At 41.2% G+C, this 15,994-nt stretch overlaps 1 protein-coding gene and 1 long non-coding RNA gene across 5 annotated transcripts in view; both read right to left on the bottom strand.

Annotated features, from left to right (window-relative positions):
• Window positions 1-371: 371 nt before the first annotated feature.
• Window positions 372-2,216, bottom strand: LOC147304440 (uncharacterized). The gene is made up of 3 exons (XR_015126859.1): window positions 1,739-2,216; window positions 1,442-1,549; window positions 372-1,323 (listed from the first exon to the last, which is right to left on the bottom strand). It is a non-coding gene; the product is annotated as an uncharacterized LOC147304440 (long non-coding RNA).
• Window positions 2,217-9,281: 7,065 nt separating this feature from the next.
• LOC147304438 (CMP-N-acetylneuraminate-beta-galactosamide-alpha-2,3-sialyltransferase 1-like) overlaps window positions 9,282-15,994 on the bottom strand; it is a 68,557-nt gene continuing 61,844 nt past the window's right edge. For all 4 annotated transcript variants that reach the window (XM_086281260.1, XM_086281259.1, XM_086281262.1 and 1 more), the window contains exon 7: window positions 9,282-10,481. In XM_086281260.1, the coding sequence (XP_086137386.1) occupies window positions 10,314-10,481 (168 nt within the window). In that variant the 3' untranslated portion in view covers window positions 9,282-10,313. The remainder of the gene's footprint in view (window positions 10,482-15,994) is intronic.

Below are 15,994 nucleotides of genomic sequence, written 5' to 3'. Positions count from 1 at the left end.
AAATATCCACAACTATCAATCGGAGCTTTGTTGTACAGTGTAAAGCATAAAACCATTTATTAATGAATAATAAATATTTATAAATGCCACATGGGAGACTTATTGTAAAGTGTAAAGCATAACACCATTTATTAATGAATAATAAATATTTATAAATGCCAAATGGGAGCCTTATTGTAAAGTGTAATTCATAAAACCATTTATTAATGACAAATAAACATTTATAAATGCCAAATGGGAGCCTTATTGTAAAGTGTAAAGCATAACACCATTTATTAATCACTAATAAACATTTAATTGCCAAAAGTGAGTCTTAAATGTATAATGTCACCATTTATAACACTTAGACCTAAATTACAATCAGTGCTTGAAATAACATTTAACTACTGTCAAAAATGTATTGTAAGAGTAACACATGTAACATTAAATGTGTTTTTTAAAACACCAAACAGTCACCCACTCCAGAAAAAGTTCATGCCAGACTGGTTCAAACTGGAAATATTTTTTGTATGTCCTTAAATAAGCGTCCCAGTGGTCCATCAGGGTGTCGCGAACCAAGCCAAGATGACCACTCAAGAACCATCAGGTGTTCCTCCAGCAACTTCTCAGTGCGATTTGCTCTTAGTCTACGGACATGTCCTTTGATGGTCATCCAAGCCCTTTCGATATGCTGTGTATGACTGCCAGATTGAGGATCTACAAACCACCTGCTGTGATTTACAGTGTAATGTCTGTACCCTATGTTTGTCAAAACATTCTTGTAGGCTCTCCACTCATCACTGATAATGGCACTACCCAACTTAACATGCTGTCTGATCAGAGGAACAAGGTGGCACCTTGATCGTTTTTCAACAAGTTTTAACACAAGCCTTCGCCTTTTGTCTTTAATTCCCATCATTCCAAATACCCATTTCTTCCTTTTCCATGCATTTCGAAAGCGTCCACGTGCATACTGAAAACAAAAAGAATAAAATTAAACAGAATATCTACAAAGAAACATTCAAAAAGATGGTTGCTTCTACTAATTTTTTTTACTTATGGTAAAGGTTTCCATGTTTAGAGGACACATTCAGATCTGCATTGATTCTAACAAACCTGTCTGAGAGTTTACCAACCTTTCGCTGATGACGGAGACAGCTTTCATCTATAACCACAAATTCTCTGTCACCACCAAGACGGTGTCCATTGTTTATTCTGTGTCTTTTAATTGCACGTATACAAACATGTCGAATGTGTCTTGCCATGCTACTTAGTGTTCTGGAGCTGCCAGCCACTTCATCATCGATCATATCTATTTGTCTGAGCCTGAGCCCTTGTGAAAATCTGTGATAGAAATCCAGGCAATTATTACTTTCTGAGGCCCTAATTTTATTTCACAAGTCTCGTATTGGTGTTCAATTATGAAAGGTGCATTACTATTAATGTCTACATCTACATATACCTGTAAATGAACTTCATCCAACTGAAAAGAGATGTTTTTGATTTCTCAAAGAGGGAGCCAGTTCTAATTGTTCTGGAAACTTTCCTATGACTTGCTCTTTTGCAGCACCTGAGAACATACAAATGAGTTAAGTAAAGAAATGGACCCTTAAACAAGAGCATTAATTGAAAAGATAATCACAAAATTAAGTATGAAGAAAATAATAATGAAAAGAGGTTAATGCTCCCTCTTGCATTGATAACCGAAATATTTTGTTATATTTACTACATGCACTACATTATCATGCATTATACATACCACATATATTGGTCTTTCTTCACCACGGAAATCATTTTCATCTTATGGTGACAAACAGGACATCTAAGCTTCTTTTTTAGCAGGTGTTTCTTCTGCAGCCATTTAATGAGCCTTAGTGCCTTATATTTAGTTTGTTTTCCTTCTATTCTGGCGCGCAATCTCATTCCCAGAGACATTCTGGTGGGAAAAAATGAGTAATTTATTTTATTATCACCTCGAAACACCGTAAAATACTCTATGGGAGTCTAGTGCAAATCGGTTCAGAGTTAAAGAACTTCACATGCTATATAAAACAAGCCCTATAATCAAAAATAGTCCCACGCAAAAAAGAGGATTGTCTCACCTGTTATAATGTATCTCCGACTAGAGCTGGGCGATATATCGAGTTTTTAAAACATATCGATATATTTTTATACGAGATATAAGATGTGACAATATCCTTTATATCGATATAGTCTATGTTACGTTATAATTATAGTTGTGGAGCCGCAAGTTTGCCTCTCTTTCGTCTACTTTTGTCTCTACGCAACATTACTCCTCCTCGCCTCTATCCTTCACTGAACACAACTCCCCCTCCTCCCCCATCGCTTCACGTGCAGGCAGCGACAAGATGGACACGGCAAATCTCCGTTAACGAGTTACTGCGCATCGCCCCATGCGTGGGGCTGGACGGCGTCAACGTGTTAACGAGCTAACCATGCTAACGAGCTAACCGCGCTAGTCCCTACGGGCTGCATAGTCTAAAATCCTTTCATTCTCTCAAAAGTTGACAGCGCGCCTTATGTATGATTTCTGGTTGTGCTTGATGGACGCGAACCGATTTTATGTGGTACGCGGCGCTCAGCAATCTGTCAAAAATGTTTGAGTACGATTTTGGTCAGCTACGGAGCTGCACCGCTTGATAGATTGTCGGCGCATTACGGCTACCGAGGAGCCTCGCGGAGTGATACGTACTGTGCTTCAACGTAATATTACCGTATTGTGTGTGTATAAGGACCATAAATAGCACCTGTAAGAGACGTGGTTATGAAGTGGATTTCAAACTCCAGGCTGTCAGTCACGCAGTAAAACTTGGAAATAGAGCTGCTGTGAAATCTGTCTGTCTTTGTTATTACGCTCAGCGTCTTTTAGTTTACATTTTGACTGCACAATTGTGAGCTCTTTGTTATGCACAAAAACAACATTGTTTTATTTTATTTATGGAGCATTATTATTTAATGAATGCTCATAATTTATTTTTGAGTAATTTTTCATGTACATCTGTGCTGTATGTTAATAAAAGTGCCTGTGTGACATCTGGGACACAGCTTTAACTAAGAACTCTCTTTTTGTTCTTACTTTATGGCTTAAAAAAAATATCGAGATATATATCTTATATCGCCATCCAGCTAAAAAATATCGAGATATGAATTTTGGGTCATATCGCCCAGCCCTATCTCCGACTTTGTTATGTAGATCTAACCCGCTGGATTCATGCTAAAGAAATATGTTCTGCCGCCAAAGGGAGGGAAAACAAATTTAATTTAAACGCAGAGGAGCTTATACAACCATCCAATCACAGTTAACTTTATTAAGGAAAGCCCCTCCTCTCAGAGCGCGACAGGCAGTGGAGCGCTCTGGAAGGTCAAGCCAAAGGGGCACGAACAGAAACACTGAAGGCGCTCGTTCAAGTTCTTGCGCCATGGATGGAGCAGAAGATAAAAATTTGTGTGCGTCTGCGACTTACACAGTTAGCACACGTTCGAAGAGATACAAAAAGCAGAGACTGGATGATCTAGATTGCACTAAGCCAACGACGTCAGCAGTTAGACATGAAGGTGAGTATAATGCTAGCTAGCTAGCTACCGAGCCATTTGGCTGCTAGCTACAGTGGCTAACTAACATCACATAACATGTGAATAGCTCTATTACTATTGGTTACTCCAAACGATTTATATCACTTAGTTGTACAGTATATTTTTAGTTTTGTTTATGTGCATCATTAAATTTATATTAATAAATGGTTTTATGCTTTACACTTTACAACAAAGCTCCGATTGATAGTTGTGGATATTTATAATGCATTTATGAAGTACAATTTTATATGATAAAAAATATGTTTACAAATGCTGATTGTGCTTACAGGATAGTAACTTAGTCTGAAATGTTTAATATAGCAACTCTAGATGAAATATATAGGTGAACACATTTGGCTCACTATTTGGCAAGAAACCGGTCAGTTTTTTTTTCTTTTTCTCACCCTTGACTAATGCATAATAAACCATTAATAATGGTTTATAAAGCATTTACAGATTAATTAATAATATAGCTATAAACTATTTATTAGCATCTATAAGGGGAGACTTATTGTAAAGTGGTACCAATTAATTTTATCACTCCTGGACCTCCATACCTAAGTGCTGTAAATTTCAGTAATACTGAAGAGTATGTTCCTTTTTTCCCCCCTGTAGAAAATCCTAGAAAGCCTGTAGTTAATCGGGCAGGAACTAGACTGCATTACTTTGCAAAGTATTAGAATACATATGACATCCACAGCTCCTTTAAAACATCCTGAGATCCACTGACACTACTGCTATTATTAACTAATCCTGTTAGTTAATGGGCAATCCACCCCCAGACCCAGGAGATTGTCCCCTTTCCTCTGGGGTGAAGACAAGTACACCTCCCTGGAGCCAGCTCCCCTGCTGATCCACATTGGCACTACAGAAGCTTACATGCATACCACCCTGAACAAGCCCGCTCCCATCAGAAAAATGAATTCTAATAACAAATATCAATTAATATCAATTTATTTATGGCTATTTGCGTGGCAGCACGGTGGCACGGTGGTTAGCACTGTTGCCGCACAGCAAGAAGGTCCTGAGTTCAATTCCACCATCAGGCCGTGGTCTTTCTGTGTGGAGTTTGCATGTTCTCCCCGTGTTTGCGTGGGTTCTCTCCGGGTACTCCGGCTTCCTCCCACCGTCCAAAGACATGCAGCTTGTGGGGATAGGTTAATTGGATAATCCAAATTGCCACTAGGTGTGAATGTGAGTGTGAATGGTTGTCTGTCCCTATGTGTTGGCCCTGCGACAGACTGGCGACCTGTCCAGGGTGTACCCCGCCTTTCGCCCTATGACAGCTGGGATAGGCTCCAGCGCCCCCCGTGACCCTGAAAAGGATAAGCGGAAGCGAATGGATGGATGGATGGATCAATTTATTTACACTAAAAATGTAACTGCAGCTCAGGTTTATCCAGAACAACAAAGTTACAGTAGTGGTATGAAATGCAGTAGTAATATACTCAGTGCATGGCGTCCACTTTGTTGGACATGTAACTAAATTAGCATAGGATAATTTGCACCATCTTTTATGAAAAGAAAGTAGAAAATGCTGTCGCCCAATTCTTTGTGCCGGACCATGCGACCATTGATTAAAACAACAGACAAAGTTGTGCAGATCTATAAATGTTAACTGTAACTGTGTTTTCCATTCCATGCCATAACTTCCTGATATAGTTATAGCTCTTAACAGTTTTCTAAACTCACAGCTGAATTTTGAGCATTACACCGCTGGAACAAAACTATTTATTACTGAGTTGCTGCCTTCCATAAAAACACAGAATGCTTGATAAGCTCAAGATTATGATCTCTATTAACTGATAAAAATGTGATTAACTTTCTTTATAATCAGTGTTCATTAGTAAAGTCCTTTGCTGTATTGCAGTCTTAGGATTAATTTTTACTTCAGTAAAGTTCTGCTCGAATAAGTAATGGATGGAGGGTATTTTACTGCAGTCACAAAAATCCTAAACAGGGAGTAGGGAAGGAGTTATACAGAAGCTAAATATAATAAATACAATTTATGAAATGTTATATGCTATTGGACAGACTTACTTAAGTCAAACTCTAATGAATACATAGTGCTATTCACAACTGACAGTCACAAATTGACACTGTGCCTCTCACTAAACACAGTAGCTTTTAAATGTCCAGAGAAGGCTTTTGGCTCCTGCAGACTTCAGTAAATCTGACCCTTAATGGTCCTTATTGTTTATAATTGCAACCTTTGTATTGAATGTATATGTTTCATAGGCTTTTCTTCGTTAAATGTCCTGCATAAAACAACAGAGCATGGTGTGAAAAGTTAGATGGGTGTTTTGCAGTCCATCTTCTACTCAATGAAAATGTCATTGAGGTCAAGAAAAATAGGTTAGGAATAGGAGATAAGAAGAACTTTTGGCACTCACCCAACTTCCCACCACTGGCCAATAGGAAGCCAAAAACGTTGTGGTGACAATGACTCTGCAAAAGAAAAGAATATGGATAGAAATGTATAATCCTATGTTGCTGTTCATTTCTTCACTGCTAGCTTTGTGTTAGCATTAATAACTGTGTATAAAATAAATAACCTTTTTCCATACGGATTTATGTTTTTGTTCCCTGATTGATAAGACTTGGAACAATTTATTAACAATCAAACTTGCATATTCTGATTACCTGGGGCAGTGAATGTCAGCTGGTGGCCTGCAGGACACACACAGTAGCGCACAGTTGTGGTTTCAATAACATCAACAGAGCCACCTGGGCCAGAGGCATCACCTTCCTCACATTAGCTTGTAAATGGCTAATTATGCTTGGAGACTGTCCAGGCAGCCTGCAGAGATGTACTTGTTATCCTCTCTTGTTCATTTGAAGTTTGGTTAGTACTATGAGTATTGAGATGTCAGAGCAACAGTTTGGGCCTTTTCAGGGTATGCCCCCTAGTTGCTTGCTGCAGTACAGTTAATGTGAGTCTGTTAATGCTGACAAAGGCTAACATGCAATTGGTGCCCAAGATAAAATATAAATTTTATTTTACAAGAGCATCTGACCCTCACAGTATCTGCTGAGAAAATTTTAGCCCATGGACAAATATAGTGGATGACTCCTGACCGAGGGTCTAAGTTGGGGTTAGATATACACACCTATATATTCCATGAAAAAATGCGAAGTTAAAGGATAATTAGAATATATTTACATTATTATTATGCAAATATATTTATAATATATTCGGCTCAAAGGTCACATCACACTGTTCTCCCCTACATGGACATGAATACGCTGCTTTTATAAGTTGAAAGTGTTAGTTGAGTCTGCTCGACTCCAACACTGGTCCTGTCTTTACTTGGTCAGTACTAAGTTAGGCATCACTATACAGTGCTATCAGAGAGTTATGTAAAACTATTTCTGGCTTGACACAAGTGGGTAGCTCTGCATCTTTGATGTGGAAGAGCTTTTTATGTTGGATGCCCTTTCAGACAACCCCAAAAGGCCATGTGTATCTCCAGCTGGAATCAAACCAGCAACCTTTCAATTGCCAATCCAATGTGTTAACAACTACACAATCAGTGGTGCACTATCAAGTAATAACAATAAATACATTTTCATAAATTACATTTCATAAATACATGTCTTCCTGACATTGCTGGTTAGTCAGTGTGTCTTGGAGTCTGACTACCATGACTGTGAGTCAGATGCATAATGGACAAATACAAAATGTGTAAGATAAACATACCTCATCACACATTAATAAGCTGAGAACCACAGTAAGAAAGCCAGTAAGCAGCCTTCTTTCTCAGCCAGATGTCATGAACATATTTCATGAAAGCTGGATGAAGGATCGTCACCTGTTATGAATCAGACGAATCGTTAAATCCTAGTTTTATTATTAAAACTTCTCTTATCTTTTTGAAGTGAACGCACAATAAAATACTTTAAATCAGCACCACGGTGGCTAAAGGAAGCCACTATCTATTTTTGGTCGCATGGCTTTGTTCACGACCTTCCAAGCGCATAACTGTCAAGTGTGAGCGACTGGGAAAAACCATAACAATACCCGACAACGCCCAAAGTAAAAGTTTAGGTGCAGGTGGCTTGTGAAACGGCTTGCACATTTGTAGCAACGGTGGTTCGGCTAAAGCAGGTTAATAGTAAAACCAACTGTATATGAGATTTGCCAGTTCAATGAGTAAAATCAGCTGACTTTGTGGCCTGCCTGAATTAATGGTAGCTTAAAGTTATTACTGGATTTCTTTGATATCAATATCCCTGATTGTTAAGGTAAAACTAAAATACTCCTTGTTAGCTTTCTTTTTTGAGTTGGGAATACAATAACGTTAATTCAAAGCACAGCGTTATTTGCTGAATGGTAGTGATGGCCCGCTTGTATGGGGTTACAACGATGCAACCTTAAAACTAAACTGAAACAAATATTGAAACTGAAAAATAAAGTCCCACCGATCGTCGCACAAGCTGCTCCATCTGGCGATCAGGCAGCTGGTCCTTCTCTCTCATGCCTGGCTTCTACGTGCTCCTTCCTGGAGTCTGGGCCTCGCGCCATATGGGTGCTGAGCCAGATTTTTTAACAAGTCCTTTCAACAGGTGACTGCTATTACTCATTGTCTAACCAGTCCACAAACTGGGAGGGATTTGCTTGTCATGTCAGTAATGTTGGAAACTTTATTCCACCTTTCACTATCCCAAGCTCTCTTGCAAAGTCCAAACAGTCGGTTTTGTGCCGTCTAGGATTGTCCAGTGTCATGACAGACAGCCAATTGGATCCTCTGCCTCAGTGCTAGTGTAATTGGGGTCTTCCACTTGACTTTTTTGTTCCATAACCCCCGGGATCATTTAAAAAATTCCAAATGACTGTCTTATGGCGTCCCTGTATAAGGGCATGATCCATGGGGACGCTGCAGGGACACGCTGGAGCTGCATCAGTAATTGTGCCTCGCCTGCTTAAGAAGAATTAACTGGGTTCTGAATTGTCGTTGTTGTTGTTATGTCCAGGACGCCGCTGAAAATCTGCGTCCATTGGTGTCTGTGAAGATGACAACCGGGAATACAGGAAAATGTGGTCGGGTCCATCATGCATAGTCGACAGTGGTGCTGAAACTCAGGATTGGGGCATGGCGGAAACACGAGTGAGCCAGCAAGAGGAGGCGCTGGCCCAAACGGTAGCCAAGCTTGCGAACATTTGCTACCACAGTTTAAGCATTGCTTTCAATAAATTGCATTCTCAAAAAAGTGTTTTGTCCCTCTCCCATTTCTTCTTGTTGCATGTTGAAGCTCTACTTGGAACCTTGTTAAGATCCAACCATGCAAAATATGATTTATTTATTTATTTATTTTCACCATTTTTCAAGTAGTCTTACACTTTTGATCTGGACTGTATCAAAGTACTTCAGCTTCCTACCATCGCCACACCATGTTTTCTGCAGATATTTATACATGCAAAGGTTGGACATAGACACCATGACATAATCCATTCATTATTATAAATCTGATTGTGAAGTGTTGTAGAACATCTCCAAACCTTCTGTTCTGATGGAAGCATCCAGTATGAGTGTAGAATATATTCAATAACTTTTTAGCAACAAACATATATACATAGTTTCTTGATAATGAACAAGTTACAGGAGTTTAATGTGAATGGCATGAATTCATGATTGATACTAAATGGCACTGTACCCATTCATGTCTAATCAGGTAATGGAGTGAAAAGTGACAAACTGAAAGCAGCATTGCATTTTGTATTCATTTTATTTTGGAGACAAAATGTAGACATGCTACATAGAAGAAATATTCACCAGCAATTTTTTTCAAGTCCAAGTCAAGTCTCAAGAGTCTAATGGATGAAACTGATATTCTATTGACCAATTAGTCTCTCTAACACTTGTAAAATGTTATGAATTATCTTATATGACCTTTGCTTTATTGATGTACAACAGCATTTAAAATGATAAGTGCATACTCACTCAGGGTTGTTGCAATAAACAGAATTTTGGGTCTAATCCTACCTGCCTCACACAGCAATTCATGACAAGGTCTCAAGACTCGAATCCCAAAACTTTGGTTTGGTTTTTGTTTTGGTCAGGTCTAACTTGCGATTGCAAGTCGCCATCTCTGCTACATAGTGCTTAATAATTGTCATAGATTAACACAGAGGTTCCCAAAGTGTGGGGCCTAGATGTTAGCTCTTTATACAGTAAAGTTACAGTGGGATACAAATAATATCAGTCTGAACCACAATTTGTTCCCCCAGTTCAAATCACGGACAAACAGTATCCCACAGCTGTTTATGTTCTTGAACCCATTTTGCACAGAGAGGCATTTTTTAAAAAATGTATTGATGGCAATGCTGAATATTATTACACAGGAAAAAAAAAACTACACGTGAAATAATTACACCATGACGCCTTTCTAAATGGAGTTACTGTCCCTCCATTTAGAAAGGGTGTGTGTAAGCATATAAAAACTCAACATAGTTAGATTAACAGTAACAGTATTTTGTCTATATCTGCCAATAAAAGTTTGGGAACCACTGGATTAACAGATGATTCTATTAACAGATGTTTATCTCTTGAGGTCTGAGTCTTCATTACTAAAAATCCCAAACCGTGCATGTCAGTTTCAGTAATTGTGTTTTTTGCTGTTTGGTTTTGCTGGTCACAGATTTTTTTTTTAGAACTAAATTTATTTATTCTTACGGAGTTATGGTTATCACTGACGATGACTTGAAAATGATGAGGAGACAAATGAAAAAGTAAAGGAAATTACCATCCTTTAAAAAACACTATTTTCTTCTTCATGTGTAATTTAACAATCATTTTATATTCTTCTTCTCCTGGGTGGCCTCCTGTTTTTAACCGTTTGTTTTTAAGGATTTCAAAGTAATGGCTCCAGTTTCCCTCGCTGTCTGCTCCAAACCCAAAGACATTAACCTAAAGAAACAAAGTTTTTACAGTCATTAAGTCTTTAGTATTGAACTTAAATAAATGTTGCCACAAATTGCACAGGAATTATGAAAACCTCAGTCATGGAAAAAAAACTTTCCAGAGTTTTTTTTTATTCCTCTTTAGGCATAAAAACCCCCCAATGTAATTGAAATTTTCTTTATGAACCATTTTTTTCATGGAGTTACAATTCAAAGAAACATGTAAATATACTGTATATATGTCAAAGCACTGACAAAAATGTTGAACCTAGTTCTGGAACACTAAACTACTATTTTCTACAATTGAAAAAAAACAAAAAAAAAACAAAGGCATAATGGAGGCATGGGGCACACGACACAGGAGCTCTAGTTTTCCACTACAACTTTATTCACCTCCACACATCAACTCAGGATATCGCACCCAAACACAACAGAACATCTCCTCCAAGCTTGGGTGGAAGTGAAGCCCTCTAGTGGGTCACCACACATGCCCCACCCCCCACCCCTGCCCTCGCAAAAACCCAAAGAAAATGTCCACTAGTCCAGGACCCAGGGCTTAAACAGTCCAGAACGGCTGAGATGGGGAGTCAGAGAACTGGCTGTGGGCTCACCGGGCCGGGAAAGACAGGCTGAACCTTCCATTGGCTGGACGAGCACCGGGGGTGCGGAGCAATCTCCGAGGAAGGGTCAGAGTCCAACTGTCCGTCAGCAACCCTGGGGCCCGGGCCGGCATCAGTGGAGCTTCCTGTAGAACATGAAGTCCCCCGAATTCCAATAAAAAATGCTTGGGACTGTTTCAATAACCCAAAACGGGCCGTCATAAAACGGACGTAAGTGGGGCTGATGGGCATCATGCCAAACAAAAACGAAACTAGAAGAGCCCAGCAACAGCGGAACAAAAACGTCTGGTAGAGAGTGGTGCGCGGGGCCAGGCACAGAAAAGGTGCACGATGCACAGCAACCATGGATGACTGTCCCACACTGGCGTGTCTTCCAGCACGAGGCCCGTCTGCGAGGACCGAAGGGCAAGGACGGCCGGGTCGGTGCACTGCTCCGCAGCCATGGCAGCGTAGTCGTCACCGACTGTCTGTCCCGCCAGCGCGCGGGACAGACAGTCAGCGACCAGGTTGGACTTGCCAGCCACGTGCTGAATGTCCGTAGTAAACTCCGATATGGCCGCCAACTGACACTGCTGGCACGTGCTCCAAGGATCAGAAACCTTGGACATGGTGAAGGTCAGAGGCTTATGGTCAATGTACGTGGTAAAACTGGGACCCTTGCGGAAAAATCGAAAATGTTGTGTTGTGAGATGGAGAGCCAACAACTTTCTGTACGTAACACTGTACTTACGCTCAGCATCTCGGAGCGTGTGACTGAAAAAGGCAAGGGGCTGCCAGACGCCGGAGACCCGCTGTTCCAACACGGCGCCCAACGCTACATCCAACGGGTTGATGGCCAATGCGATCTCCGCTGATCGGGACAGGTGTGCCAGCAGAGCAGCATTGGCCAGTGCTGACTTCCCCACAGAAAACACACAGATGCGGTCTGGAGACCAGTCAACAGGGTCTTTAGACGTTTTACCTTTTAAAACAGCGTAGAGCGGTTGTAACAGGTGAGCGACCCGGGGAACGAAACGATTATAAAAATTGACAATACCCAGGAACTCCTGCAACACCTTAACTGAGGTGGGACGCGGAACAGCTGTGACAGCCTGAACCTTGTCTGACAATGGGACCACACTGTCAGCGGAGATGCGGTGCCCCAGGAAATCCAGGACCGGCAAACCAAACTGGCACTTGGACGGGTTGATGATCAGGCCATGTTCCACCAAATGCTGAAAAACCTGGTGCTGGCCCACCGACCTGCTGGCCACCAATATATCATCCAGGTAGACGAAAACGAAAGGCAGCCCCACAAAACAGAGTCAATCAAGCATGGAAACGTCTGAGCGGCACCTTTCAACCCAAATGGCATGCGCAGGAACTCCAACAAGCCAAAGGGAGTGATGATGGCGGTTTTAGGAACATCCTCAGCGCGTACCAGCACTTGGTATTACTGACCCCTGCACCAAATCGATTTTGGAAAAAATCAAGGTCCCAGCGAGATGGGTGGAAAAATCCTGGATGTGGGGAATCGGGTAACGTTCGTTCTCCGTAACGTTATTTAAACGTCCAAAATCCCGGCACGGTCACTACCGCCTGTCCGACTTGGGCACCATGTGAATGGGAGAGGCCCAGGCACTGTTCGAATGCTGCACAATGCCCAGGCACTCCATGGCCGCGAACTCCTCCCGGGCAACAGACAGCTTCGCAGGATCGAGGCAATGCATGTGCAAAAACACCGGAACCAACCATGGGATATGGGAATGCTCAACCCCTTGTTTCGCTGCAGAAATTAGGAGTTAACAGTGACGGAAACACAGCAAACGCTGAAACACGTCCCCAGGGGCTACCAAATTGGCCAAGATGAGGGGGTTAGCGGCCCGGATAAAACAGGGCAGCGAAAAGAATGACAGAGCGTTAATCAAACGTCTGTGAGCAAAATCGACTAACAGCCCGTGAGCAAGAAAATCAGCGCCTAAGATAGGCACTGAGCTGGCATCAACAACAAAGTTCCACTGGAATTCCCGACCGTGGAAACTAGCAGTCACTAACCTTTCCCCATAAGTTGCAATAGGAGAACCATCAGCTGCGGTCCATGTCCTTACTTGCGATTGATTTAAGTTGTTACCATGCCTAGATATTGCTTTACTCATCCAGACAGTTTCTGTTACTTGTCTGGTTTATTCACGATGAAAGCACAATGTCACCCAATTACAACAGACCTTAAGAAGATATGCAAATTGTACTCTGACTGTCCACTGGGTGACCAGGATAAATTTGGGCTCCACATGTTATCTACAACAGTTGTTCCAATGGACTGTGTTACTAGCTAAATCTGTGGCAGCAATGGCATTTGCAATCCTGATGGTGTGGTGGGAACCGCAAGATCATCTCAACGGTGGCTATTTTTGTCACGTGAATACAACAGGATTCTCAGCCAAAAATAAGCACAAAACTTTATATCCCAGTCTGGATTCTAAAATAAGGCCTGTTTCTCATGATAACTAATTGCCTGTTCTTGTACTGTCACATGATGCATTAGATTCTGTAGAACATTACGAGGAACACAGTCACGGTGCATCTGGTTACAATCCAGAGTCATCAGATCTTTATTACGTGCCTGATGACTATTTAGAACCAGAGACTTTTGCACAAGCAGAGCTGTACAATATCGTTCATGATCTAAATCTGTCAAAAGACATAGGAGAACTTCTTGCCTTTGAGGCTTAAGCTGAAGCATTTGCTTGCCAAGGATGTTACTGTAAAGAGGTCAAAGTCATAACTTGACAGCATTCTTCACTGCTGATGACTCACTGTGGTATTGTCATGACGTCAACGGACTCTTCAGCAGTTTGTCACAAGAGCATGTTCCAAGACACAAGAGCTGAATGTCATCTCTGCAATGATTCTTCACAAAAAAGCTTGAAGGCAGTCCTACTCCATAATGGAAATGCCAGACCAAGTGTGCCGATTGCCCATTCGGTTCATCTAAAGGAGTCCTATGACAACATGAAGACACTGCTTGAGTCAGTTGCATATAAAACTCACCAGTAGTGATCTGTAGGTGACTGGTATGTTGATGGGAATGCAAGCTTTTGGGAAGGCAAATCACCAAATACTGCCGTTTCCTGGGCCTGTGGGCAGTCAATCTACTGTGTCAAGCGTAACTGGCAGCCACTAGATGCCTATGTCAAGTTTCTGCCTCTGGTTGAACTGCATAAAATATTTTTGCCACCTCTCTATATCAAGAAGCTTAATGAAGAATCTTGTCAAAGCCACGGGCAAAGTGAACTCACTACATTTTCAGTACTTTGCTGAAAAGTTTCCAAACATAAGTGCTGCGAAATTGAAGCAAGGGATATTTGTAAGTGCGCAGATCAAGTCAGTTTTGCAGAATGAATGCTTCAAAAAAACTCTCAACAGCAGAGTTTGAAGCTTGGGAGGCATTCAAGTGGCTCTGCGAAAACTTTGCGGGCATCCACAAGTCTGCTACATACAAGGAAGGAGTTCAGCATCTGCTTGATTCCTACCAGAAACTGGGCTGTCGCATGTGAATGAAAATACACTTCCTACACTCACACTTCTGAATCCTTTCCAGAAAAAGCGCCTTGAGGCATAGCTGGACTAGCCATTGGGCATACCGGGCATTTGCCCGGTGGGCCGATGGTGATTTTTCGTTTTTATGGGCCAATGATTTTTTTTTTTTTAACGGTATAAACAATGAATGGTGGTGGATTGGCCAGATGCTGGCCGATGTGTAAAAATAACTCAGTTGTTTGGTGGTGGCTATGGTGGAGTTTCCACAGAGGCCAGCAGGTGGATGAGGGTCCAAGTGTCAAGTTATGACCTGCAGTCTATCTGGGTCAGATATAAACCAAGTTTAGGTGTAGTTTATTTTCGGTTTGCTGACTTTTTAAATTTAGTTACAATAACTGGTACTGCGTACTAGCTAGCATGACGGAGTTTCTATGCTGCTGGGCTGATAGTGAAGTTTATTTTGTTCATAAGTTTAGTTAGTAGAGTTGCCAACCGTCCCGTAAAAAACTGAATGGTCTCGTATTCAGAGAAAACGTTTCGCATTGAGCTGAATAGGAACGCAGTTTGTCCCGGATTTCAGCTAGAATGGAAAAAGACACAAAGCTGGAGTTACTCTGTCTTTATGCTGTAAGCTGCTCTCATTCTCTCTCCCTCCCTTTCCTGTAGCTACTTTAATCATGAAACTGACCAATGATCAGCTGATCGGCTTTTCTCTCTTGTTTGTTTATCTCCCACTTTGCGCCAGAAAGAAGAAACCAGCGATGTCGCGCTATAAACAACAGCATGATCAGCTGTTGTTAGAATTTATTTAATATTTCTTAGTATCAGCTGATGTTTGCTGGAGTCACAGCCGTAAAAGCAGCTGGTCATGATATCGGTTTGGATATGTGGTGAGAGGGAAACATGAAGATGAAACCAGGAGAGATCCCTGCTGAATCATCAGACCTGAACAGGTGATGGAGAAACAGGTTAATCTTTAAGGTGGCATGAATGAGTTGATGGGAAGTTATGAACTGTTTCTGAGAGACAAATAACACCAGGATCCTTTTCTAAGTAGCTGACAGCTAGTAACTGTGCCGGGGTGGGTCCAGCAAAGTTTTGCCAGGGGGGCAGGTAGGGCATTAAGAGGGAAATGGGGGAGGGGGGCACAAAGAAATACTTTTCTTTTGTATTCTCATTTAAAATGTCAAGCTTTTATTAAATAATTATCTGAATCTTACAACCAAAGTTTTTATCTGATGTAAAATGTATAGAAATCATACATATACCAACAGGACAGTGTATATCACTGTCACAACAGTGTTTGTTTTCATTCAAAGGCTTTATGGCTTTAATACCTGGTGGGCCGGTACAGTACATTGGTAGCTGACTGACACTGGTC

The sequence above is a fragment of the Aulonocara sp. 'chitande type north' Nkhata Bay genome, linkage group LG22 (assembly GCF_057382095.1).
Source record: "Aulonocara sp. 'chitande type north' Nkhata Bay isolate Kocher_YH1m ecotype deep benthic linkage group LG22, A_spYH_male_GT1.1, whole genome shotgun sequence".
In the NCBI taxonomy this organism is placed as follows: Eukaryota; Metazoa; Chordata; class Actinopteri; order Cichliformes; family Cichlidae; genus Aulonocara; species Aulonocara sp. 'chitande type north' Nkhata Bay.
The sequence above is the reverse complement of the archived record's forward strand: the minus strand, read 5'-3'. Positions and strand labels throughout refer to the sequence as shown.